Source organism: Camelus bactrianus, chromosome 17 (genome assembly GCF_048773025.1).
Source record: "Camelus bactrianus isolate YW-2024 breed Bactrian camel chromosome 17, ASM4877302v1, whole genome shotgun sequence".
Taxonomy (NCBI): domain Eukaryota; kingdom Metazoa; phylum Chordata; class Mammalia; order Artiodactyla; family Camelidae; genus Camelus; species Camelus bactrianus.
In genome coordinates, this window is record NC_133555.1 from 5,833,105 (window position 1) to 5,860,830 (window position 27,726).

Consider the following 27,726-nt stretch of genomic DNA (forward strand, 5'->3'; position numbering starts at 1 on the left):
CTTCGTTTTTGCATCTGTAAAATGGCGTGGGCAGTAAGTACCCAGCTCCCAGGGCCCATACCCTTCTCCAAATTAAATGAGAAATCACACGCAGAGAGCCCGGCCCACAGTGGGGCCTCAGGAGAGGTTCATCTTGCAGCCGCCCCACACTGACCATGGCCAATAAAAGGGTGGGTCTAGTAGTCTCGGAGGCTCCTGCAGGCTCGGACATTCTAGAATTTTGAGACTCCCTGCCTCAGAACCTCCCCACCACCCACAGCAGTGCAGACATCAGGCTGGCCAAAGGGTGACTAACTCAGAGCCAGCTCCCAGGTCCCCCTTCCCTTGTAAGATGACAACTTCAGATCCTTGGGATGTGGCTGAGGCTCTGCCGTCGCCCTGGCAGGGGCAGTGCCCTTGGCCCCTCACTCCAAGCCCTACCCTGCTCCCCCACCAGGTGACGTTGGAGCCCCGCCCACACTGCCTTCCCAAGGCCCGTGGACATTCGCAGGCAATTGGTCTCCGGCTCCCAGAAGCCCAGAGCCCTGGACACCAGTCTCTGATTACTTTGCCTCCCTGAGTCTCTGTTTCCTCATCTGTCTAGTGGGCTGAGGGATGAGAGATACTGCTCTGTAACTGCAGGCTGGACCGTTTCTAGTATGGGAGCGACCTCCGTTGTCCACTCAGCCTGGGTCCCTCAAAGCTCAAGAGAGATGAAGCAGGCTGTCCCTCCAGGCCCGCCTGTCACACGAGAGGCCCCAGCAGGGCAGGTGAGTTACTTACACAGGCCCGCCCCACCCCACAATGATTATCTTACTCCTCCTGGCGCAATCTAGGCCCTGCTGTGGTTTCAGACCCGCAGTTATTTATAGTCAGTGGAAATTAGCACCTCGGCAGATGGTTCCCTCATACCCACAAGCCAGCCTCAGCCTCCACCCTAAATGAGGCCCCCTAGAAATCTCCGTGGTCCCAGCAAACGGTCCCAGGGACTATTTCTGAGTAGAGAAGACCCTGCTCTTTCTGCAGGATGGCTTTGGACAAGACACCAGGGAGCTGAGAGGCAGAAGCAATGCCCATCACACAGTGGGTTTTAGGAGGCAGTGAGGCAGCCTAAGTGTTAAGCAGCAGGCGTCCTGGGTATGAGCCCAGCTGTGCCACTTACTTACTAGCTGTGTTGTGCCAAGCAAATGACTTCACCTCTCAGAACCTGTTTACTCATCTGGCAAATAGTACTTATTCGTGATCTGTTGTTAGGAATAAATGAGCTGATGTGGGAAAGAACACACAGCTTAGTGCAGGAAGCAGCAGGGAACAGAAACTGCCATTACTGTTATTAGTATTATCACTATCATCATCATTATTTACATATTATAGCTTTAAAATGCTGAGGCCCAGAGAGGGAGAGATCTTACCCAAGCTCACACAGCCATCTGGCACAAAACCAAATGAGAACTCAAATCTCCCAACCCACAGTCCCAGCTTGTTTAACCACACCCCTGTGTGATTTCTTTTTAAGTAATTCCTAAATGCCTAACATTAGGAGAGCAATTAAGCCCCCTTCAGCTTCTCCATGTGCCTGATAGAACGTTGTGGAAAGCTGTTAGAATAGGAAGGAACGTGGCTGAGGCTTGTGAAATAATGGGATGTGAAAAAAGCAGGGTTTAGCACACATGTGGCAACAACTCCAGAAGAACAGAGGCAAGGAAAAAAGGCTGAAAGGAAACATAGAGAAAGTGCCGATGTTGGGGTTAGGGGTGAGATTAGGGGTGATGGTTTTTCTCTCGGTTTCTCTTTCCGCGTTGGTGGGATGTCGTTCTCAGATGGCTGGGCTCAGGCACGCTGGTTGTAAGCAGCAGAAGCCATCAGCGCAGCGTAATGCAAATCCAAGGACAGAATGGGAGTGGTCTCCCCAAGTCAGAGCAAAGGCTGGAAAACAAAGCTTGGTTTTCCAGAAGGAAGTGGGGACATGCAGGAGTGAGTGGCAGGACTGACAGGACAGATGCCCCTTCGGGGAATGAGGGGTGGAGAAAATCCGCTCCCAGTATTTTGGGTCCTCGTATCTCAGGATTCCAGGCAGTGCTGTGCTGACAAACACTTAACACGCAGCTCTCTGGGTTGGGAGGGAGTCCTCATTTGTAGCGTGTGCTGATTTCTGTGGTGTAGATGCTCCTACCCTGTCACCAACACGATGGCATTAATTGCAGAGTTGGGACAGGATGCACAGTAGCACCACGTTACATGGTGTTTCCGCCATGCAGATTCAGGGGTTCTAGCAAGAAAACAGAGCATAGTGACATACAGTGAAATAATTAGTAAGGGATGAGTATGGGGTATTTATTGCCTTTTTAAATAGAATTTATATAAATTGTAACTTTGTATTATTTAATCCTAATAATGGCTACCTTTAACAACCAGCTCATAAAAATACCTGAAAATTTAACAGTCAGGTCTCACAAGCAGATGTGAGCTGACTCCTGTGCATTGCTGATTCCCAGGTCCAAGGAGAGAGTGTGCCACTGGCCTGGCTTGGTCACATGCCCACCCCTGGGCCAGGAAGGCAAGGGTTGGGGGGTCTTGACTGACAGCCACTGAGACTCCTCCCAGTGGGGGGACACCTAATTTCTCAGAAGGAAAAAAGAATGCCACTGGATGGCCAAGACCCAACACCTGCTTCTGTTTTGCTTTTGATAATTTCTCTAAGTTGTATTTTTTCTCTTATGATAGCTTATTTATTCTTTTATTTAAAATGTTATTGCTTTAAATCCTAATGTCTTTAAAGAGAATCCAGGGCTTAATCTTGAGAACAGTGAACCGAAGGGCACAGCCAGGAGAGGTACAGGGGCTCAGAGCAGCCACAGCCCCCCTCACACCCACCCAGGCCAGCCCCCACCTGCTCCAGGGAGGGAGGTAAAGGAACTAAACCCTCTGCCACACGGCTTGTGTCCACCCTAGAGATTCTCCCAAGAGGACACAGATACCCCATGGGGAGAGTATCTTAGGGCAGAGTCTTCTCAAATAGCCCTGTGGGCACATGAGGGTGAGTGGGGACCCTCGGGGGTCTGCAGTGGCCCACATACGAGGGAAGTACCCCTGAAGGCTTTGGCCTAAGCTCAGAATTGCTGGCAGAGTGGGCTTCCTAAGTCTCATGAGTCTGTGATGTACCGGGAGCACCACTGACCTTCCAAGAAGATGCTGGATCTCTCTTGTGGCCACATGTCCCCAGCTCATGGCCACAGACAGCCAAGGTGAAGAACCAGACCCCCACCCCAGAGCCTGAGCTTCTCCGCTGCCCCTTAATGGGGGTCATCCAGTGACCAGCAGAAGGCTGAGCATGGGGCAGGCCCAGAGATCCAATGTAGAAGGGAACCCGTGGAGAGATGCGTCCTCCAATAACAGCCACGTTGGCAACGGCCTTGCACCCAGCAGCACACCTAGTTGCCAGCGTTATCCCCATTTTGCAGTTGAGGAAACTGAGGCACAGCAGAGCTGACTGACTTGCCCAAGGCACACAGCTGTGGGAGTAAAGCCCGGGCCTGGATGAGGACACATCCTCGTCCTATTAACCATCTGTCAACGGTGGGGAGTGTCCTTAGGACTCTGTACTCCCCGCAGAGTGGCACCAGGACTCTGGCTCAGAAGCCTGGGTGTTTTAAGTGACTCTAAGACACACTGGAGCTCAGGCCCAAATATGAGAGAGAGAGAGAGGCTGGGCTGGGGGACAGACAGACACCTGATCTGCCAATGGGGCAGCCAAGAACTTGATCCTGATTCCCGGGTCTCACTTATCTGCCTCCTACTGGTCAGCAAGGTTCTCAGGGTCCCCAGGCTTGGGCCTCATGGGCTATAAAAGATGAGCCCAGAATCCCAGAGCCGGAGGTTGAGAGCTATCAGCCCTGGAACCGTTTGGCAGGGCCTGGACATGGAGCACCACTGAGGGTCCGATGTTGGCTCCTCTGCTCACTTGCTGTGTGACATCTGGTGCATCACCTGCCCTCTCTGTATTTCAGTGTCCCATCTGAAAAGTGAATTTAGCTATGCCTACCACAGGATTGTTAGGAAGATTAACTGAGAATAATGGATATATAAGCCCCTTCCTTTTTCAGCCTCTCCCCCTCCAAGCTCTTCTCCCCACAGTGGCCAAAGTCAACTTAAACATGAGTCAGATGTGCTCAAAACCAGTGCCTCCCACAGCTCTTGGCATCTAAACCCCTCACTGTGGCCTGCAGGCCTGGCGTGATCCAGCCACTCCCTGTGGCAGGGTCCTCAAGGACAGGCAGCTGGGCCCACAGAAGATCAGAGTGTCCAGCCCATAGAAACCCACAGCTTCCTTTAAAACTACAGAACTTGCCTCCCCATTAATGCCACTTGGGATTCCAGAACAAATTAAAGATTGTAAGTGAAAGTAAATGATAATAATTATAATGTTGAGACTATAAATCCTCTGCTCCTTACTGTCCCCCACTGAATTTTGACACATCCTCTGGTGAGATACATCATCCCCTAGCAGAAAATCACTGCATTCCTGTATTAATTCATCTGTCCTTTAATGAAGCATTTATTGAGCACCTACTTAATGCTAAATGTTGTCCCAGGTGCTGGGGATATAGCAGTGAACAAAGATCCCACCCTCGCAAAGCTTACAGGAGTCCAGCAAAAAATACAGAAACAAATAAATGAACAAGAGAATATCAGGTGGATGAGGGCTCTGAGGGTGACGAGGGGGAGGGGCAGCTTAGATGGGCAGTCAAGGAGGGCTTCCCTGCAGAGGTGACATTTAACCTGAGGCTCAGCTGATACGCTGACTGTCTGAGAATTGCTTTCCATGATTGACTGAGGGTGAGTTCTGGTGGGGCTCCTGCTCCCCAGTGTTTTTGGATCCCCTCTGTCCTTTTCTTGGGCTCCGCTGGGCACTCTTCCAGGCCCTACAACCTTCATGATCTCTCCTTATGTCATGGCTGTCCTGGGAGACGAGCATTTTCAACCTCCCATTTTATACTAAAGAGAGTAAGATTCAGAGAGGACTTGAGTGGGGTTACACAGTGTGTGGGTGACTGTTAGGACTTGTCTTTGGGTCTCTTCACTTTCCCAGTCCTGCACCACTTCCCCTACCTCTGTCCTTGCTGGGATGTGTTTGGGGAAATCACAATGTCAGAAAAAGAGCCTCCTCGTCTGTTAGAAGCTGGAGCTATGAGCTGGGAGAGAACCACTCCCAAGAAACCATGAGTATTCCGTGAGAAAAAGTGGTCACTACACCGTGCTCATCCCAGAGAAAAAGTGGAAAATCCTAGGCAAGCCCCAGTGCAGAGAAAAAACAAAATCCCTGCAGAGGCAAACTATAGAATGCTGAGGGTAGCTTTGTAAATTACCAGAATTTGGTTTAACTCCTAAAAGGATAAATCATTTTCCTTCCACTTGAGAGGGAGAATCTAACCCTGGCCAAAGCCGCCAGCAATGTCTCCACCACCTCCCTACGAGAACCCCAGGCCGCCTTCCCCACGTTCCTGCTATTTCTATACGTAAAAAGTATGTCCCTTTCAGCCCCACCTGGAGGTCCAGTCCCAGAGGAAGGTGCCAGCCCAGGAAGGGCTATGATCTGACTAATAGAGACGCACATCCTGCAGCCCCCTCGCCAGCCTCAAGGACGTGTGAGCTGGCGGGAAGCTGCCAGCATCCTCTTGAAGTCCTGGGAGATCTAATTACCCCGACAAGGAGAAATTTTTGAGCAAGTGAACACTGGGGATTGGAATCATCCGTTTTTTGACGGCTGCAGTTAATGTGAGGCCCAGCTGCAAAACTATCCCTCTGATGTTCTGACAACCGGCTCCCGGGACAGCCGACTGTTTGATCGGGAACTGCCAGCTTTTCTGTCGCCCCCCGAAGGTTTCCTAAGTTGTCCTAACAATTACCGTCTCCAGGAGCCAGCCGCATTTCAGGCCTGGGCACAGTAATGAAGAAAGTACAGCCACAGTGTGGGAGGCCGATGGAGACCACCCTTAGGCTGCGGTGAGTCCCAGGACTGAAGTTGAATTCTGAGCACTGCAGTGGGGTGAGGGGTGGGAGGACTTGCCCTTTAGGTTTGGTATCTCTTTTCAGTATTATCACCATTTTACAAATGAGGAACCCGAGGCGCAGTGTGCCACGGTCATTTGTCAACAGGTTACAGAGGTGACATCCAGACCCAGGCCTGCCCGGCCCAAGCCCCAACTCTTTAAGTGTTTCCCAGATGCCCTCAGATCTTTTTCCTCTCCCTGTTTCATTTCAGAGCTTCTTGCGACACATCCTGCCAGCTCTGTCCTGAAGTTCTGTCCCTGAAAAGTGCCAAGAATGATGAGTTAATGCTAGCCTGTTTCTCAGTTAGTGGATATTTTTACCTTTTGCTATAAATATCTCAGAAAGAATTGCCTCCAGTAGCTGCAGGACCAAGCAGGGCAGGGTTTAAGGGTGTTGGCCAACCCCCTTTACAGAAAAGCCTGAAGTGAAACAAAAGAGAGAAGGCTTACAAGCGCCTACTAAGCGCCAGGCATCAGGAGAGCGCTTTCATTTGCTGATTTATTCATGCAGGAGATGTTTCTTGAGCAGTTACTACGTGCTCCACATAGTTCTAGGCCCCAGGGGACAGACACTGCAGTGAACGAAACAGAAAATGTCACTGCCTCTGTGGGGTTTGCATTCAAGTGTAGGTGGCAAGAAAACCCCAAGTAAATGGAGTCATGACTGAGATCGTCCATCGTAACCAGGATTCTGGAGGAAATAAGCAAGGGCCTGGGGAGGAATAACAGAGCTCCTGGGACCAGGAGGCAGAGAGGACCTGGGGAATGAAAGGGAGGCTGCCGCGTGGAGTGAGGGGGCAGTGTGGGCAGAGGCTCGGAGGTGGGGCCTGAGGAGGAGGGCTGAGAACAGGAGAGGGTCACGCTGCATTATCTCGTGCATTCTTGCCAGGCCCTGCAGAGCCCATACCAAATCCTCACCCCAGCAGGTGAGGAGAGACAGAGGCACTGAGAGGGGATATGACTCAGCCAGTGAGGAGGTGACAGGGCCACCTTTTGAACCCAGACCTGGGTGAGGGGTCCCTGCCTCTCTCTGCCAGCCAGGGCTCTGCATGGCCGGAAGCTCAGCCCTAGTCTCCTAGCACAGTGCCCTGCCCCCAAAGTTCTAGGTGCTTTGTTTGTTCCTTCTGGTTTTGTTGCTGGGCCTCAGGCTGAACAGAACTCAATGGAGTGTGATTTGAGGGTTCATCGGGAACATTTTGTTTCCCCTATAATTGCAAGCTGAGGCAGAGATGTGCGTTGCTGGTTGCTAGGCAACCAGGTGTGACCCAGTGAGTGGTGGGGGCGATGATTCTTCCTCGACAGAAGTGGCAGATCCACCCACCCTCCCCTCTCCATAACCCCCCAAGATCCAGACCTTCCCAGCCAGGCAGGAGAACCCCAGGGACTCATGATGAGGGGGACAAAATACAAAGTAGGTGCAAGCAGGAGTCCAGGGTCCAGGCCCAAAGGAAAAGTAAAGAGAAGGACCTATTGCAACATGTAGGGGAGGCCCTTTATGACCATAATAGCGGCCCAGACCGTTACCATGTGCCAAACACTGTTCTAAGCACATGAGCAAACATTAACTCATTGTGTCTTCACAACAAGCCTATGAGGAAGGTACTATCAAAATCCTCATTTTAAAGACGAGGAAACTAAGGCAGCTGGGGGTTAACATCCCCAGCCTGTAAGTGGCAGAGGCAGGTAGTCTGGCCCCGAGCCCAGCACCAAAGCAAATGGGTGGGTGGCCTGTCAGAGAGATCAGATTGGGGGTCAGTGAGGAGAAACAGAACTCACGAGAGATTTACTCAGAAACTGGAGTTGAGTCAATCCAACTCTTAATGGGGCCCTCCTGTGTGCCGGACAGTTTGCCTTCTATAGAGATGAGGTAAAGAACTCAAGCTGGTGGAAAAGAAGTGGGGGAAGATGGACCCAAGCAGCCATCAGGCTGTTTACCAGGGAGTGGTGGGTAGTGTGAGAGAGAAGAGGAAGATGCCAGGAGAGGTTGGCATCGAGGCAGATCCCAAAGGAGAGGAGGCAGACCCAGGCCTGGAAAAGGAGCCAGAGGTGGAAGGAGAGGTATTTCAGGTGGCATTTTATCACCTAGGATTAGAATTCATTTTTTCAGGCATCTGTCTCCATCCCAGACTGTGAGTTCCTTAGAGCAAACATGGGCATTAAGGGAATGAACTTGGGTACCTGGGTAACCTGGGTAACCTGAGTAGGGTTGTGAATTTCACAAAATGTGGACTGGACTGATCCACCCCAGGAAAACAGGACTGTGTCAGCCCCTGCAGGATTTGAAGATGGGGGGGAAGTATTTATCTTTGTGTCCCTAGGAGACAATACGTATCTGACATTTGGGGTGCAGCGATCACAGAATGTTTATTTAACAAATCTGTGAACAAATAAGAAAGGGGAATAAAAGAATGAATGAATGAGAGAGTGAGAGAGATTGGTCTTAACTGTTGAACACAGGATGCTGGACCCTATTTGTTGAGCATTTAGAACCACTGCATGTTCAGAGGAGGGAAATAAAAGTCCAATGGGCACTTAAGGGAGATTGGAGCAGCACTCCCTGTGGGTCACAGTGTGGTGGTTCTGGGAGGGGAATCCACGAAGAAGCCATTGCAGGAGTAGCCAAGTGAGAGATGCTAGGGTCCCGATATTAGATGGTGATCTCAAGACAGAAGAAGAAAGGTCAAATCCAAGAAATTCCAAGGAGGCTGGTCAGTACAGTCCAAAGGAGGGATAGATTTGAAGGAAACGAAGAGGTTAATCATAGATGTCCCGAGTTGGAGATGTAAATAAAACAACCGGGTGGGGCTACCTTGTGGGCCCCTTGAATTCTCAGCCCAGAGACCGAAAGAGAAAGGGGGTAGGATGAGAGACACAGCAAATACCTAAAGCACCAGCTCCTACTTTCTGAACCCACATCTGTGGCAGACATCACTCATCAATCCCCATGCTCAGAATCCTCAAGCTCAACTCCAGGTAGCCCCTGCTGATCAATCACAGGTGACTTGCAAGATGAAACTTATCTGTTGCCCTGGCCTGGGGGTGGTAGGGGGAGCCTTCAGACTGGGCCACTCTCTGAAAGCCAGGGGAGAAGAGGGAAGAGGGCACTGAAGGAGCAGAGGTGGGAGCAGTGAGGCCTAGAAATTAAGGTCTGGTGTGAACCACCGGAGGTCCAGTTCAGAACTATGTACTTTTCCCTGTGTAAGCCTTCAAACTCTCTCTTAAAAGACTTTAAAGGCTGACAGATTTTAAACACTTAAACTCTTTAAGAGTTTTCTTTATAAAGGACCTCTTTTTTTAAGCAAAATCACCCAGCCAATATTATTCATTCATTCCAATTAGTGAAAAAGTATCCGTTCTTATGAAGAATAATATTCTGAGGGTCCAGTTTGATAACTTTCCTGAAAAGCCCAACTATTCTCAGCTGCCTTCAGTTCTGTGATTTGGTGACGACTCTAAGGAGCATGCTCTTCTCCTCCTGCGGGCTCTGTAGCCTGCCAGCCATTCGGGCCACACCTGTTTAGTGAGCACCTACTGTGTGCTGGGCTCTGTTTGAGGTAGCAGGACTGTCTCCACCAGGGAGCTCACAGTCGGGCAAACTAGGACAAGAGCTGGCCTCAGAGCCGTCTGTGGTTTCACCAGTGACCAGGCCCAGCAACCTCCCCTCCTCCACAGTCAGCTTAACAGCTGGGGAGAGAGAGAGTTCTGCCATGTTCCAGTTACCAAGAAAGCATCACAGTCAGCCTTCCAGCGTCCCTGCTCTTGCCAGGTTGATAGCAAGGGCATGGCTGGTCAGCAGAGAAACATCCCTTCTCCTCCTGCGGAGGGTGGACTCACCTCCCAGCAGGACTGGCACCACAGGGTTGGCCCAGGGTCCTGTGGGCCCTCAGGTGTCATGGGAACCAGGTTCCTAAAAGCAGAGACATGCAACCTCTCGAGTGCTGAGAGTGAGCAAGACTTCCAAAACAGCTTGCTGAAGGGAGCACGCTCTCCCCCAGACAAAGCACTTCTAAAGAAAACACTTCAGAGAGAATGTGGCAGGTTGGTTTCTAGAGAGAGACTTCCATGGGTTTTCCCACAAGTCAGTAGGTGGATGTGGCGATGACAGTGGCTGCTCCAGTTGGGGTCACTGGGTGCATTTTCCTGGCGGTCACTGCACTCTCGTATGAGCATGAGCCTCAGTCAGTCTACCGTCTTTATCAGGCCCGATGCTGAGCCCACCACCACACCTGCCCCCTGAACGAGGGGAGTAGCCGGCTTCCTGCTGGACAGGAAGTGCCCGGCACCTGAAACAGAAGCCCTGCTGACCCTTCTCAGTTGCAGGAGCAGCAACAAGAGGCGGCCTTTGTCAAGTTCTTGGAGAGACACATAGAACATTTAAATTACAAAAAAACACCCAGCAGTGTGCAGTGAAGCACCAGCACCAGGGGTAGTTTCGTGGTGCAGGTGCTTAGCTGTTCCCAAAAAAGCCTGTGTCGCAGAGCAGCAGGAACGTGGGATCTTGGCATCTCGAGACCTGGATCCTAGTCCTGGTGATGCCACTGATGGCTGCAGGCATTCAGACAAGTCACGTCACCTCCTGAGCCTCAGCGTCCTTCTCTGTGGAGTTGAACAAGGCTGCTGGCCGTATGTAGTTGATGTCCTTTAACCGATACATTTAGGGAATAATCATCAATGCTCACTCTATGCCAAGCCCTGGGTGCTCTACATAACCCTCTCCTCAGCCCTCTGGGGTCTGCAGGGTCTCCCCCATTTTATAGCCCAAGAGGCCCAGAGAAGATGAGTAATTTTCCCCAGGTCACACAGCTCTGGAAAGTGGTATGGCTGGAGCCACAGTTAGTCATTGGATGCTGTGACCACACAGTTCAAAGCCCAGAGGATCAAAATTAAAGGCATGCCTGTCTTGCTCCCAAAAGATGTTGAGGCAGGATGTGGCATCAGCACTACCCAGTTAAGTCTCCACATGGGTGTAGAAAAGCCAGGGCGGCTGGGAACTGACATTTCTGCCCACCGGTGTGTGACTGGTGCTGGGTTGGAAGGCTGGTGCAGGGAGGTGCACAGTTACAGTTGAATGAATGAGTGAATGAGTGAATGAATGAATGAATGAGGCCACACATGCACTATTTCAGAACAGGACTCAAGCCAGCTTCCCAGGTGTGTAAAATAGGATGATGATAGTATCTCCCGCAAGGAGCCTCTTCAAGGATGAAACGACTTCGTACGTGTGAGCGCAGTTAGCATAGAACCTGGCACCCAGTAAGCACTGAGTGTCGCCGGTGATGGCTGTGAGGACGAGCGGTTTAACCAGAGGGTTGCATGTATGTGTCGTGAGTGAGCTTCATAGCTGTTGCCCCAGATGTCGTCACAGCCAGGGAGACCCCTCCTCCCTCCCTTCCATGCTCCCTCCCTCCCCCCTCCCTTTCTCTTCCCCTCCCTCTGTCTATCCTCCGTCCAAAAGCACATGGTGTTTACTGTGTGCCAGCCACAACCAAGAACACAAAATAAAGAGACAGCCCTGGCCTTTCAGAAGCTCAAAATTAAGTAATCCCAGGAGTCAGTTAAAATATCACTTAGTAACTTCCAAGAGAGATGAGGCCGCATAGAGGGGCCATTAGACAAGAGTGGGGCCGGTCAGAGGTGGCTTCCTGAGGACGGTCCCCAAAGGAGGAGGACCAGAAGGGCAGCCGGGCAGGTGAACAGCCAGACAGAGAGAAAGCTGGCACACGGGAGGCAGCGCGAGAAGGGATAAGAGGTTTGCCACCAAAGTGACAGCACTGATGGGGCGCCCCGTACCCGGCCCCACACAGTGCGGCTCACCCCCTCCCTCGTCTGCAGCCCCTCCGCTGGGTTTGGGGCCACAGGCTGACCCAGCAGCCTTAGAAGGCCCCTCATGAAAGCTTAATGGCTTCATGAATGAATGATATGGTTACAAGACAAGTGTGCAGGAGGATCTCGGAATTTTTGAGCAAGAAGGACTCTTAGAGGGCTAATCCAGGCCCCTCAGTGGAGAAGCAGCAGAGGCTCGCGAGGTCACAGGGCCAGTGATGGGAGAAAGACCAAGACGGGGCGCCAGACCCCAAGAGATTTCTCATACGCTCAGTTCCCACCCACCTGCCTTGGTTTGGGCTCCCCAGAAGCTGAGTGTGAATCAAGGATGAGGTGCAGGTGGTGGGTTTGGGAATCATCTCAGGAAGGAGAGATCCAGGAGAGGAAAGCAGGGAGGAGAGAAATGCCGGTACGAGGTGTGCTGGTGAGCAGGTTACTGCCGCAGGCACCTGAGGCTCTGTCCCCCCGGACCCCTGCCTGGAGCACGGGGACGCGTCTCTGGATTGTCCTTTCCTGGTGCAGGGCTGGAGCATCTCTCCTGACTCTCAGCTTCTGCTGAGTGTGGTCTGGGTAATTCCAGGCACTTCTGGGCCCCCTGCTTGGGGGCATCTGGTGAACCCCCAGCTGCAGGAAAAGCCCTGAAGCAGAAGACAGATTCGGTGGGCACGTGGAGGGTGTGGCCAGTGTGCTTGGGAGCTGCCCACCACAGCTGCAGCTTGGAGTCACTGAGGACTGAGGGGTGTAGCCCCGGGCACAAAAACGAATGTCATAGCTCCTTGGGAGGTAATAATCGTACCAATAATGGTTTCTACTCATTGAGGTATTTCCCTGCACCAAGCCCCATACCGAGTGCTTTATGGATTACCTGAACAGGTACCAGTTATCCCCCTTGTACCAATGATGAAACCAAGGTCCAGGACGACTTATGTAACTTGTTTAAGGTTATATGGCTAGAAAGTGACAAAGTCAGGATTAAAACTCAGGTCTATCTGCTCTACAGACCTCCTTAAGCCTCCAGCCATACAGCCTCCCAGGTGATCAAAACCTGCCAGGTGACCCAGGTGCAAAGATCATGTTAGGGTGCAAGGCTCTGAAACATTCCTCTGGAAGGAGGGAGGGTGCTGCCATAGATGGTCCAGAGTGCAGTCCCGGTGCTCTCGAGGATTTGCCATGGGTGAAAGTCACTTTCTCTGCTTTCTGTGCCTCAGTTTCCTCATCCATAAAATGGGGCAATTCATAATGCCTTTCCAGCCTCCCTCATGAGGATGATTCAGCCTGGTTGGAAGAGCTTGCACTGGTTCTTTATGATGAGGAGACCCAGGTTCACGTCCTGGGGGGGCATGATGCAGTGACTCAGGCTTAGACTTTAGACCCAGACAAATTTGGAGCTAACCTCCAGAGGATAGGTTTCTTTCCCTGTGCCTCATTTACCCCATCTGCCAAGTGGGGAGAACAAAATGATGTCACAGGGGAACCATGAGTGTAGTGCCATCGCTGTTTTGAGGTTTAGGTGTGCGGACTTGAGTCATTCCCTGAACCTCTGTGAACCACGGTTTCCTCATCTGCAACACAGACCTCTTAAAACACACTCTGCAGAGTCTTATGGCCCAAATGTGGTCATGGATGTGGACATAGTTCCTAAAACAACTTTCACAAGGGAGTTACTATCCGCTTTCTGGGCCCTTCGTGGGTTTTCTGATTTGCTTCATAACTGTCACACCACCATCCTCCTTCCCCACACCCCTCCCTCCTCCCAACACCCCAGGATTCTTTCAATGAGGGAGAATGCATTTCTAAGAGATACATCCCGGTCCTTCCACAAATATCCCTTTTGGAAGAGTGAGAGAAGCTACTGTCATAGAGATGAAGGCCTCTCCTTCCTGCATTTATGTCAGATATCGGAGCTCACCAATGATTTCCCCAGGAAATTCAGGTCCCTAACTGGAAAGTGTGAGGGATGCCCCAAGGTGAGGCTGAGGCTGGAGATGTATGTTTCCCCAATAAGTCCTTTTGTGGGTGTCTGGCTGGAGGCTCCTCCATCCCTCCTGTCAGCAAGGACAGAGGAGGCCACAGCCTTGGACGCAGGAGGAGGCCCTGAGTTTTTCCTCTGCCCCCACCCCCACCTTCAGCCTGAAAATACTTCACAGCAGACATGGCTTTGGAGTTAAGCACTGAGCCCTCCTCAGCTCCTTTCTTCCTGTGCATGTGTTTATGGAACAGCTACTGTGTATCAGACCAAGACAGACGCAGTCCCTGCCCTCATGGTGCTTAGAGTCAGCAGGCAGGTCCAACACTAAGAAAAACCAATTACATGATTAGTTGTTAAAATAACTTAAATGAAAGGAATGTTCAGTGAGCTATGAAAACATTCAAAAAGGGGTCCAACCTGGGGGGAAGAGAGACAGGTTCAGCCCAGTTAAGTGTAAATGGGGGAAAGAGCATTCCAGGCAGAGGGAACAGCATGTGCAAAGGCCCTGTGGCAGGAGAGCATTTGTGTTGAAGCCACACTAAAGAGGCTGGTGGCGCTGGAGAATAATGGTGGGGAAGGGGAAGGTAAGACTTCAGAAGAAAGCAGGAGCCACACTACACAGGGCCTTCCAGATCTTGGCCAGGAGAATGGCTTTTCTTGGAGCATCTTCAGCAAGGGCCTGACATTCACACAGTGCGCTTCACACTTTTAAAACATCCCTCTGACCACTAAGTGGAGAACAGCTTGAGGGTGGCAGCAAGGAGATGGCTACTGAGGTCATCCTGGGCTAAGTGCAGGAGGTGAAGAGGAGTGGTCAAATCTGAGTTAAGTAGTCAAGTATTTCTTTGGGTGGAAGTACACACGGGTAGTAAGTGATGAAGCCAAGGTTTTAACCCCGGAATATTTGTCCCCAAGTTCACGTCCAGAGATTTGCAGAAGTAAACCTGTAATATTTCCAGTACATATTGATTCCCCCTTTAAATTAAACTTCGAGTCATTCAAGTAAAACATGAATATATTCTCCTGGTTAAATCAAAGTATTTCAGGCAAAGCTAGCATCCCAACCACTGCAACCAATCAAAGTGCCCTTTTCCTCCCTAGACGTTCCACCATCATGGGCTTGGAGCAGATCCTTACAGACCTTTTGCTACACATTTACATATATATGTACCCATAGAAAATACAAACTATGGTTTTGTTGAGTTTTCTGTTTTACATAAATGGAATCAAACTATACACATTGCACTGCAACTTGCTTTTTTCACTCAGTTTGTCTTGGAGAGCCTTCTATATTAGTACATATAAATGGATCGAATCTTTTTTACACTGCTGCATTGTATTTTATGGACAGGGTGCACCACAGTTGATTTAGCCCACTCACTTTCCAAAGATGGAAATGCACGTTTCTATAAATGTTGTTGCTTTTGAAGGGCTTTGGGTTGTTTTTTTTTTTCCTTTCAAAATATAAGACTTTTATTTATGCTAATGGAGGAACCCACACCACAGTGACAACACAAATATTTAGCAACACCCAGCCTGATGACTAAATTTTCCCGTTTTCCTCAGGTGCTTGGCATCCCCGGGAGCTCACTCTTGTCTATTGCCAAGTCTCTGTTTATAGCTAAATGCTGTCTTGAAAACAAGGGGAATGGTGGAGTTGTCGGCTTTTCGGTCCTGAAAAAGGCATCCTGGCACGATGTGGAAAGAGTACAGCTGTGGGGCCTCAAAGACCTGTCATCTGGGTTCAAATCCCAGCTTTAGCCTTTGTGACCCTGAGCAAGTCACTTGACCTCTCTGAGCCTCAGCTTTTCCATCGATGAAACAGAGAGTTTCTCATCTCCATCTTATAGAATGGCCAGGAGAAGTGAAGGCAAGGCAGCTGGGTAAAGTGAAGATTACCTAAGAGCACATACGTGTGCATTTAGTGGCCCTCTGTTTGCAGCCCCAGCAGAGTAGAGGGAATGGGGAGAGGGGTGGCCCTGCATCACTAAGGGGGCCGCTCAAGGTCATAGAACAATGAAAAGACATAAATACTCCACCACTGCGGGCAATGCCGTGTGGGGGTGGCGTTTGAGTTCAAAGGGATTTCTGCCCGGGTTCTGGGCACCTACTTCCGTGTTGACCCTCCTTTCATCTTCACCCCTGCAGACAGAGCAGAGGGTGGTCCCTTTGCCCCAATTTGCAGATGAAGAAACTGAGATTCCAGTTTTGGAACTTGCCCCCTGCTCAAGTTCTCAGTAAGTGGCAGGATTGAGACTGGAACTTGGTCCCTCTGCTTCTAAAAGCAGCCCTGAGGCTTCAGGCAGCCACTCTGCAGAGCGCCCCCTTCTGGAATGTGATGCGATGTGATGATATCTTGGATGTCTCCGTTCAACCATCAGGACCCCTTGGAAGGAGAAGAGAAAAATGGTTTTTCTGGCCTCCCTTTTTCCAAGGGGATGAGATAAAGGCTCTCGGAGGTCACCTCAGGACAGTCTGAATCAAATGTCTTCAATGGCATTGACAGAGAGAGAATACGAAATGTCCCTAATTTTGTACGTGCGATAAGGCTCAGTTTTTCAAAGCTCACTCACTGCTCATTTGAAGAGGTGAGAGCCCCCTCCCTCGGTGTAGAGGGCCTGGGCCAGGAGTCAGGAGCTCACCCTTGGTTCTGCAGCCAAATTGCTGTTTCTGGGCCATGTGACTTCCCCATCTCTGAACCTCAGTGTTCCCACCTGTCAAATGGGAGGGTGAGACCGGTTACAGGACTTGTCCTGCTCCAACAATAGGGGAGCCCAGGGGAGGGCACTGGGGGGCTTTAGGGTAGGGTTGCCAGATTTAACAAAGAAAAATACAGAATATCTGTTAAATTTGAATTCCAGATAAAAAATTTTTATTAGTATGTCCCCAGTATTATAGGGAACATAACTTATACTAAAAAATTATTTGCTGTTTATCTGAAATTCAAATTTAACTGGGACTCTTGTATTTTATCTGGCAACCCTATTCAGGGCCTTCACCTCCCATTCTTTGATACAGATTATTGATATATTCACAGCTTCTAGATAAGCCCCTGGCTTTCAAGCAGATCCCCACCACCCACTCCCACCCTCCCCCCAATACCCACGTCCCTGCCCACATAGAAATTCTGAAGCCATGAGCTGAGAGGTGTCATGAATCTAAAAATTCCTGCAGTGGAGATAGGGTGGTAGCTCAGCCAGACTTGAGGGAAAAAGACAAAAGGGGGACTTAGTGCAGAAATTTATGTCCACGTGTGTCTCGGTGGCTAGAGGGACACAGTGTCTGTGGGTGCTCACAAGCGGCTGGCCCTGTGCTGTGCCACACCCACATGGGCGCAGTGGCACTGCATCCATGTGTTCCCGAGAAACCAGCCGGGGCGGTGGCCATGCGCATTCATGCCAGCATCAAACGCCTCGCCCACAGCCGTGTGCCACATCTGCCTGTGCCTGTGTGGCTGGATGCCGGGTCTGTGTGTGAGCCCATGAACCAGTAAACACTGCCTCCACGTCATCACCTGTAATTATTAGAGACCCTGGATCCTCGGGAAACTCTGCCTGGGCCCATGATGTATCAGAGAGACGCCTCTGCCCCTCGGGGACCATCCACACTGTGATGTGATCCTAAGTTCCAGGCACTGTCCAGCCTGCAGTGCATGCTGCATAATAGCCATCAAATCTGCTCTGAACTTACAGCAACTGCCCAGACAGGTGCTGGTGCAGACCACAGGGATGCCCACAGCATGTGCGGTTTTCCCAAAGAGGCGTTGTTGAGCTCAGGTTTGCTAAGTGGCTCTTACAGGTGGCACATGGCCACCCACATGTTCAGGGGCCTCTGGGAGGCCTGAGCATCCACAGCACGCCTGGTCCCCAGTGAGGCAGGTGAGGGGGTGAGGTTTCCTGAGGGTCTGCTGTGCACAGGCACAAGTAGCCGCTTGTAGGGTAGGGTGGAGTCCGCGTCCAGAAGATAGTGGTAGCCAAGGGTGGGTCTCACTCAGCGTTTGACCTAGCCACCCAGGGCCAAAACCTGGCACTGAAGAGATGTCTGATCAATGGGTTAGTGAATGACAGATGTTATCAGGGAAGGAGAAGAGGATGGATTGCTCTTACTGAGTAAATCAAGGGAGGCTTTCAGGAAGAAGCTTTCTGAGGAGTACGAAGTACAACTAAGTTAGGAGCTAATGCCCTGGGGGTAGCTCAATAATGTATCAAGCCCCCAGCACGTGCAGACGCCGGCCCACGCACCCTACATGTGCATCCCCTGCACAGTGGGCTGTGAGGCAGGTGCCATCATTAACCCCAAGCTGCACATGAGGAAACTAAGGCCCAGAGCGGGGAAGTCACCTGCCTGAGGTCCCAGCTGGGAAGTAGCTTCAGGCAAGGCTCATGCTTAGATCCTTCCTCCTGTTCATTGTTTTGTCTTGAACATCGTGAATTCCTAAAAACATCCCAGCCGTGGTTGTGAGCTGCCCGCTCTGCCTAGCCTGTGACAGGCTTCCAGCATGTGGACCCCCCCTCCCACCCGACATACAGCCTCATGCCACACACCTGCGTGTGCCCACACCTGACAACAAATAATTCCTGTGCAACCGAAGTCCCCGCACTCTGCATGCGGCTCTCTCCTTTTACGTAATTAATAGAACACAAATTCTGACTCCAGTAGACTTTGGCCACGCGCTGGGGTATTTTTCACTGTGAAGATCCACTTATCTCGCCTCTGCAGTTGATAGAGAGCTCCGGATATGTCTCACCAGGCTCACTGCAGCCTCAGGGTTATTTTGCTCCCATTTTATTGATGAGAAAACTGAGTTCCCAGGAGATGAAACAACCGGTCCAAGTTCATCCACAAACCTGACTCCTCGCCCAGTGCTCAGTTCTCTGCCTCTTGTACAAAAAGAAACTCATATTTGAAAACATGCAGCCCTACACAGCATGTGACATCAATTCCCTGGCATGTGTGTTTCTGAATTTTCAGGGCCTCACTGGCTGTGTCCAGTGATATTTGACACAGTATTTTAATTTTTCATCTACTAAATGGCGAGATGCCCTTTAATCTTAATTGAATCTCCGACACCATTTATCTCTCACACCAGCCTGGGTTGTTTCTGCTCCCAAAATAGGCATGTTCTTTTTCAGCCAGAAGGCGAGCAGACTATGAGTTTCCACTCCTGGGAAGGGCGTGAAGGTGGGGCTGGACCAGGAGGGCTGTCCCACCTGTAGGTCTTCAAAACTGCTGTCTTTGGATATAAGGCATCAGAGTCACTGGTCCCTGGCCTTCAGCCAGGCCCATCCTTCATGTCACGTGTGGGGAAACTGAGACCTAGAGAGAAGTAGCTGATCTGCAATCACATGGCCCTTCTGTTCTGCCCGCCCTCACCTTGACTGCCCTCCTCTTCATCTTGTTGAAATCCCATCCGTCCAAAGTCTTCCTCCTCCAGGAGGTCGTGATTAATTACCCCCACCACCTAAGACTGGATGACATAGCCCAATATCCTGACCTGGTGACCCTTATATGAGACAGCCAGCCCCAGCCCGTGAGGTGGGCCCACGTTTTACAGAAGGGGAAACTGAGGCACTGAGCCATGAAATCACTCACCCAGAGTCACTCAGAGCTGGGATTTGAACCCATGGCATCTGACTCCAAGCGCTGCCTGAGTTCTGGGTGAGCAAGACATCACGGCCGCCATCTGCTGTCTCAGCCGCCCCATGAATCCCTCTGCCTGAGGTTCCCATCTTGGGTTTATATCCTGGGGTGTTTTTGGTGGTGAAAACTGCCTCGCAGTTTCCACCATGGGATTGACTCTTGCAAAACACACAAGCATTTTTATTTCATGAGCTATTATTCCAGGGGAAAAGGTGGGAGGTGGGCTTTCAGAAGCCTGTGGGGAGCAGGGCAGGGCCTGGTGCTGGGCAGGGAGCAGCTCAGGAGAGGGGAGGAAGGGACAGAGAAGCTGTTCTGTTCTAACCCTTCATTCCTGCAGCCCCATTCCCCTTTCCCAACCTATAGCCTCGGGGATCTCAAATTAGCCATCTAGGACCAAATCCAGCTTATGGATATATTGTATTTGGCCTAGAATGTTTTTAATGGAGTAATTTTACATCAAACTCCAGATGTCCAGCTTCTCTTAGAAAACTGGAGAATATGCCACACTGGGCCACATTCCCCCACAGAAGCTGAGAAATGCCTGCCCCCTTGGGAAGGGCTGAGATTCTTCACTTTGCCCCAGTCCCCACCACCCCCTGTTGCCTCCCACTTACCTACTCTACTCATTCACAAAACCTGCCTGGCCCCGCACCTATTCAGATTTGCAACCTCTGCCCTGTGCTCTGTCCCAAGACCCAATGTTAAGCCTGTGAATCCCCAGATGACAGAACCCCTAAGCCATGACCAGACCCCCTGACCTGGCGAACACCCACATTTTCAACTGGTCACACTGTAGATTCCAGAATGTTCAAATCACAGACCCTCAGGAGATTCTGAGACTCCCCTCTCTTTGACTCAGTAGGAGGGGCCTGGGAGGTGGGCTGGCCCCATCCTCGCCAAGATTCTTCTTAGGGAAGGCTTTATTTACTCCAGACCTTATGAGGAGCCCCAAAACGTGAACAGACCCAGCAGGACCACTTCAGGGCCTGTAGCCCTTGAAAACCTTGGGATGGTCAGGGCCCACTAATTCTATTGAACTCTCCTATTGTCAAGATGGGGAAACTGAGGCTCATAGAAAGGAATTGGCTGGCCAAGTTACAGCAGACTGCTCTAACAGGCCAGTGTGACTGTGCCTCACCCCCTCCTCACAGGCCCACCACCCTCTTGAATTCTCCCTTCTTACCTTCATCAAAACTCACTCCCAGGGAAAAACCTGAAACTCATACACACCATGGTGTCCAGGACTAATGATGGCTTCCCCCTCTCAGGGAAGCTAAAAGAACTGGAGCTTTTAGTTAAAGGAAGGAATCCCAAATGGACGAACTTCAGACTTTGGCTGTGGGTAGAATTGGACAAAGGAAGAACCTCCTCACAGCCCCTGAATCACACTGTATCATGCCTGCCTGCTCTGTATACGGAGATCCTAGATGCCACCCCAGCACAGGAGGGTGGGGGCAACATTTCCATGTGCTTAGAACAGGGCTGGCCTGGGTTCTCAGGTCCCAGGAGCTGGGTCTTTTGAAGGCCTCAGTCTCCCCATCTATGAAATGGGCATAAGCCCGCTCGGGCTTCCTCACTCTCACCGCACAGGCAGGACACCAAATCTCCACGCTTACCCGCACTGGCAGGCATGGTGGGGGTGGGGTCTCCTTGGGATTGGGCCGTCCTCAGGCTCTCCCGCAGGGTCTCACCCAGTCTGGCTCCTGGATGCTATAGATGTACGTCTCGCTGTCAGTATCAGAAAAGGCGCAGCACCTAGAACCCAGATGGGGCATGCCCATCTCCCTGCACCCCTGAACCATAGACTGTGGGACTCCCAGGACCACTGAGCTCCTGCATCCATGAGCACAAGTCTCTTCCAGTTACCGAGTGCAAACTCGTTCCACTCTCCTCACAACAGGCCAATAAATCAGGAGTTAAGGTGTTGAGGCAAGGAATGACGACTTTATTCAGAAAGCTGGCAGACTGAGAAGATGGAGGACTAATGTCCAAAGAAAACCATCGCCCTCGAGTTAGAATTCAGGTTTCTTTTATCCTCAAAGAGGGCAGAGGAGGTGGCTGGTTGTTGCAAGCTCCTTGGTGCAGATCAGACCCTGGAGGGGACGTGCTGAGGCTTTGTTTTCGCAGCTGTCGGTAGGCCTGGTCTTGATGTTCCTGTAAACTTGCAGTGAGGCAAATGGTATTCTCTATTCTGCAACCTTTCATCTCCATGTGAACGGAAAGGTGTTATATATGCTTAAAGGCCAGAGAGCCTTGAGAATGGGCGCTCCTGTATATTTCAGGCTGTCGGCAGCATTCTTAACTCAAGCAATAGAATACAAAGCTTAAAGTAAAAGAAACAGATCTAATGTGGAGTCAGATTTGTTCTTCCTTATTACATTCCCTTCTCAGGACTCTCCCCGGTACCCAGTACCTGCACTGGGCCCCGCAGTGGAGGCTGGAGAAACACAGGCTGAATGAATGAATGGATGGATGGATGGATGAGCAAATGAATGACAGACTATTGGACTTCTAGAACCTGTGATGTGATAGGTTATCTACGGTGTGATATTAGCCCGTGCGGCCCCCACAACTGTAACAGCAGAATGTTCCAGTCCTCCAGCCCCAGCACACTGTGGTGCTGTTCGGGAGATGCTCTGGGCTGAAGTGAGCACTGGGCACCAGGTTCTGGGTTGGAGGCTGCCAGTCTCCTGCTTTTTTTTCCCCCTCTCCTCTCTTCTCTCCACCCTTCGCCGCATGGCCACCCCTTAGGATGATTCCCAGAACCTGTGTGTCTCTCCTGGGTCCCACGGTCCAACCTCTCTGCCCTCTGTCCACAGGTTTACCAGGCACTGCTCCAGACCTGGAAAAGAGAAAGCAGATTTTTGGGCAAAATTTTATACCTCCAAAGAAGCCAAAAACCTTCCTGCAGCTCGTGTGGGAGGCGCTGCAAGACGTGACGCTGATCATCCTAGAAATCGCGGCCATCATCTCCCTGGGGCTTTCCTTCTACCACCCGCCTGGCGAGAGCAATGAAGGTAAGACAGGGGTCCTGGGACCCCCCGCCCCCGGCCTACAACGTGCATGCCGGGCTACACCAGAGGGTGCTGGGGGCTTGGGCCATGGCTCCCTCCAGGGGAGGAAACTAAGGCCCAAGGGGCAGAGCCTCACCCACAGCCAACGGGTGGCTGAGCCGGACCTGGGCTGAGAGCACCCAACCCCGGTTTTCCCATGTGTGAAATGCAGGGATAGGGCCAACAATGGTCATATTAGAGAGAGCATTTACTGGGCACTTACAGTGTGCCAACTCTGGGCTGAGGTGCCATCCTCCTGACAACCCCATGAGGTAGGGGCCATGATTATGTCCATTTTAAAGACGAGGAAACTAAGGCACAGAGAAGTGCGTTAACATGCTCAAGGTCACCCAGCTAAGAAAGAGTCCCCAGGTTATGCAGTGGGGCGTGTCAAAAACACCGCTGCCTGGGCCTGCCTCCTCAGAGGTTCTGGTTCTGCCAGATGGAGCCCAGGTGAGGGTGACCCCAAATTTCTGTCCAAACTGCTCTCGGAGGGCTTCCCACTCTCACATCTGAGGACAGACCCCCTGAATCTCTCCCCCACGGGCTGCACCCATGCTCTGACCTGACAGTACGTCAGCCCTGTTCACCGAGGTCCCTCTCATGTTCCCTGCCCTCTGGATGCTCCAGCCTCTGAGGGGCCCTGTTTCAGCACCAATGCTGGGCTCCCCCTCAGGGTCCCGAAGTCACTCACTGCTCCAGGCCTGCAACTATGAAAAAGTCTCTGGTGACTTCAGAGCTCGGTGCACATGATATTCTAGAACAGGGATTGCAAAGCTCGGTCCACCGGCCAAATTGGGCTCCCTTCCTGTTTTTATATGGCCCGTGAGTTAAGACTGGTTTTTACATTTTTAAGTAGTTGAAAGAAAATCAGAAAAATACAATTTTGTGACGTGTGACTATTATATGAAAATTTGTGTTTCATCATCTAAAAATGCAGTCTCTTTGGGAAACCCGCATTTCTTTCCATGCTGTCTGGGGCTGCCTTCCTACCACAGTCGCAGGGTTGTGCCACTGTTCCAAAGACAGCAAGACCCACAAAGCCTAAAACATTCACTTTCAGGCCTTTTACAGAAAAGGTTTGCCAGCCTCTGTCCTAGAGGATCCGGAAGGGATGTTGTTTGTTTGGGAGGGGGGGCGGGAGATAGTAATTAGGTTTATTTATTTGTTTATCTTAACGGAAGTACTGAGGATTGGACTCAGGACCCCGTGCACGCTAAGCGTGCGCTCTACCACTCAGCTATATCCTCCCCCAAGGAAGGGAAGTCTTGCCTCAAGAAAAATGTCTCCCCTCCCCAGCTACCCACCTCTCTCTGAGTGTAGAAGGAGAATAAAGTGAGTGAAGACAGAGTTCCTGAAGTGAGTCCACCCCTCCCTGGGTTAGAATTCTGGCTCCGTCGCTTCCCAGCTGTGTGCCCTTAAGCGAGTCACTTTCCTTCTCTGAGCCTCAAGAAACTCATCTGCAAAACAGGGCAAGGGACCTCACGTTGGAGGGTTATCACGAGGAGGTGGTGAAGGGGTACATGGACAGTCCAGCACACAGAGGGCACCTGGAGGTGCTGGACTCCATGGGTGCAGCCGCCCTGGGTGTCCTTTCCTCTGTCCCTACCTGGGATCTTACCCATCATGCCTTGCGGGAGAAGGACTCTCCTTCCCTGCCCCTCCCTTCCCCTTTCACGTCCCCATCCCGGGCTTGGTTCAGTGCAAGGCGCACCCTTGCGGGCTGATGCTGAATCCACTCTCCCTAAGAGGGATCCCGAAATCTGTCCTGGGTTCTGACTGGGGACCCTGCTATGTGGGCAGAGGAAGGACTGTCCAACTCACCCAGGGAGGGTTCTGGAGCAAACCTACTCTTCCTAATGGGAAACCTCAGCCTCCACTCAGCCTTTCATTCCAGAAACCGAACATCTGCCAAGCATTAGGGCTTCACTAGCTCAGTGATGAATGATGATCCTTTATGACGACAAAGTCTCTTAAACCTATGTCATTCTACACATATACACATAGATAGGTAGATAGACAGACAGACAGACAGACAGATAGGCAGGCAGATATATACACACACATACCATGGGATATGTGGGATCACATAAGATGCATCATTTTGTTGTTAGATTTTTATAATCTGATTTTCATTAGTAGGATATTAAAAACACTTTTCTTTTTATTAATGATGATTAGACATTTCCTAATGAATGTGCTGTGTAAATAGATAATCCTACTAGGGTCACTGCAAATAAAAAGTGAAGAACATATAAGAAATAACCCTTAGGGACTCATTTTCCCAAATGAGGAGGCAGTCTCCGAGGTTCCTTCAACAGCTGTTGTCCCTCCCAGTCCCAAGCCTGTTTCCTGAGAAACAGGATAACCACGTCTATCAGGCCAACTCCCTCAATTTTATACATAATATTACTAGTTGATTTCTTTTATCTGCATGACCTTTTTCCAAAGAGGGTTTCAAGACATCAGAAGACCCATCTCACAAGATGAGGTCAAACAGAAAGCCAGACAGAAAAGGAATGGAAGCAAATAAATTTGTTACCAAGATTGAGATATAAGTTTGAGTTTGAACTTCCTGGCAGCCAAGGCAGAAAGGGAATTAGGATGATTTGCACAGCTCAAGTTATCAACAAGGAGGAAGGGTAGTTGTTTAGGAAGAGCATGTCCCCTGACAGTGAATTCTGGGGTGAACTTTGACATAGGACGTTTTAAGGGCTACATAGAAGGCAGCCTTCTTTGCAGAAGTTTTATAGAAAATGTAGAAGAGGTACATGGCTTCTTGCATAAGCCTTGAACAAAGCTAAGGGTGCAACATAAAAGCATAATAAGAAGGGTAATTCGTACTATTTTTAGAGCCAGCACTAGCTGGGAGCTTTTAGCGTAAAAGTTCGTTTGATCCTCACTTGACCCTCATAACAGCCCTGTGGGCAGGTACTGTTACTACCCAGGAAACCGAGGCCCTGTGATGGTAAATGACTTGCTGGGACAGGCTCTAGGAAGCGGCAGAACCGTGACTCAGACCAAGGTGTTCTGGCGTCCGAGCCCTCGCTCCTGTCCCTCGGCTACATTTCCTCAGAGAGGGACTGGGTTGAGTCATTGCCACCAGCATAAGTAACCTCAGGTGACCCAACTTAGTGCAAGATTAGAATTCAGAGGGCAGGTGGTAGAGGACGTGTGGTGGGAGCATAGATCAGGCTCCCGGCAGACAGATGCCTGGGATCATCTCTGTCTTAGAGAGGTGGGAACTGAGGCCCAGAGAGGGGAAAGATTTCCCTAAGGTCACATAGCTCGCAGGCAGTAGGGCTGGATGTTAAACACAAGTATTCTGGTTCTCTCCCCTGCCCCTCCTTTCTTCCAGCTGAGACACTAGCTCAGGCCCCACTTTGGGATGGTGAGGGCAGCTATGCACACTCGGGTCCCAGAGAGTAGAGATCCTGCACTTTGTGATTCTACTTACTCCTCCCCAACACCCAGGCCTCGGCCTGAGCTCTGAGCTCTCTACCTTCCATGTTGCCAGGACCACCCCCTGCCAAGTCAGACTCACTTCATCATTTAGGTATAAAGCAATGCTGATGGACTAACAAGCGCCAGACTGCCTTGCAGAACACATAGTCCTTCCCTGTTTGCTTTCTTGGCTCAGAGACCTCTAGACACTTTTTGGAGGTCACACAGCACGTTTGTGGGAGCTCTGGGATTGGCATACCCTGTGCTCCCAACTTCCTGCACATGACAGCTCCCCTAGAGTGACAGACACATAGACATGCCAGAGTGACAGGCACACAGTAGGTGCTTAGAAAACGTTTGTGGCTTGACCAGTTATGAAAGTTCTTATTCGATGCCAGACCCTGGTAACCACTTAGAAAGTATTTTCCCCATTTCACTGATGAGCAAGTAGAGGGAAACCCAGAGAGGCCAAGCGGGTTCTCCAAGGTCACACATACAGTAAGCAGCCACACCCTAGAAATCCTGGGTCCAAGGAGGGCAGCTGCAGGTTCCCCAGGCCCTATGGTCACAACCTGCAGATCCTGTCCCTGCTCCAGTGCAAGGGGGCCCCAGAGGAGACCTAGCAGGGCCTCCCCACACTCCTCTTCCTTCCCCTTCCTTGTCTCTTTCCCCTAACTGCACCAGCCCAGCAGGGGTTGTTGTCAGGGTCTAGTGTTCCTGGTGGCTGAAGCAATCTGCACCCCTACTTTCTGGCCATTCCAAGGCACCATGTCATCATCAGACAGCTCTCAAAAGGAGATCAAAGCTAACGGGCTTTTGCTGGCCAAGTGAGGATTCCTTGGTATCAAATCAGCAAGGGCAGCAGGCAGGGCTGGGAGTCAAGGGAACAGGGTGCAGACCCGCTCAGCTACCATGCCCTTGGCTCCCAGAAGCCCGTCCAAGGAGAGTAGCTTGTGAAAAGGAGGAGAGGACCAGTGTTTATCATGTGCTCACCATCTGCCAGGCCCTCACTAAGCCCTTGGCTCACAAAGTCCCTAGAGTCGTCCCACTTTATAGCTATCCAAACCAAGGCTCAGAGAGGCCAAGTCACTTATCCAAAATCACACAGTAGAGCCTGAATTTGAAGCTAGGTCCTTCCAATTCCAGAACCCAAAGGCTTTCCATTGTCCAAGACTGTCTCTAAATGTCCTTAATGTTCTAGGAACTAACGGGGTGCCTGCTGATGAAGCACACAACAGGGAAAGAACAGCATTCACACTAAAAGAGCACGTAGCAAGGGCACGGTTTAACAAAAGTCCTGTAAGGTGAAGCACTGGGCTCTGTATCTTGAATCACTCCCCTAAAGTCCAAGAGAACGCATCTCCATGTACTGAGCTTCTGTTTAGCAAGGATTTCGCCTGTGTTTCCCAGTTTTGGGGGTTTCACTGGTGTCATTTGCAGTACAAAGGGGCACCCTAGTTCCCCTCCTCCTGTCTTCACGTGGTTCTGAAGTCCAGTTCAGAGGACCCCCCTCTGAAATGTGGGGCTCGAGGCTCCATTCAGGCTGCCTGTGAAACACAGGTGCAATAACGACGTCACACGCTGGCCAGGAAGCCGCAGCTTTCTCTGGGCATTTGCTGTGTGCCCACTGTGATGGCTGCTTTACAGAAAGGCTCCCCTAGTCCTCTCAAGCACCTAGGAGGAAGCACCTGTCACTCTCCCCATTTTGCCCGTGAGAAAACCGGGGCACAGTGATTAAGTAGGTAGCTCCGGGCACTCAGCGGGGATT

At 51.0% G+C, this 27,726-nt stretch overlaps 1 protein-coding gene across 5 annotated transcripts in view; it reads left to right on the plus strand.

Moving 5' to 3' along the window:
* ATP2B2 (ATPase plasma membrane Ca2+ transporting 2) overlaps window positions 1-27,726 on the plus strand; it is a 330,499-nt gene that overhangs the window by 232,400 nt on the left and 70,373 nt on the right. For all 5 annotated transcript variants that reach the window (XM_074344350.1, XM_074344347.1, XM_074344349.1 and 2 more), the window contains one exon: window positions 22,281-22,478. In XM_074344350.1, the coding sequence (XP_074200451.1) occupies window positions 22,281-22,478 (198 nt within the window). The remainder of the gene's footprint in view (window positions 1-22,280; window positions 22,479-27,726) is intronic.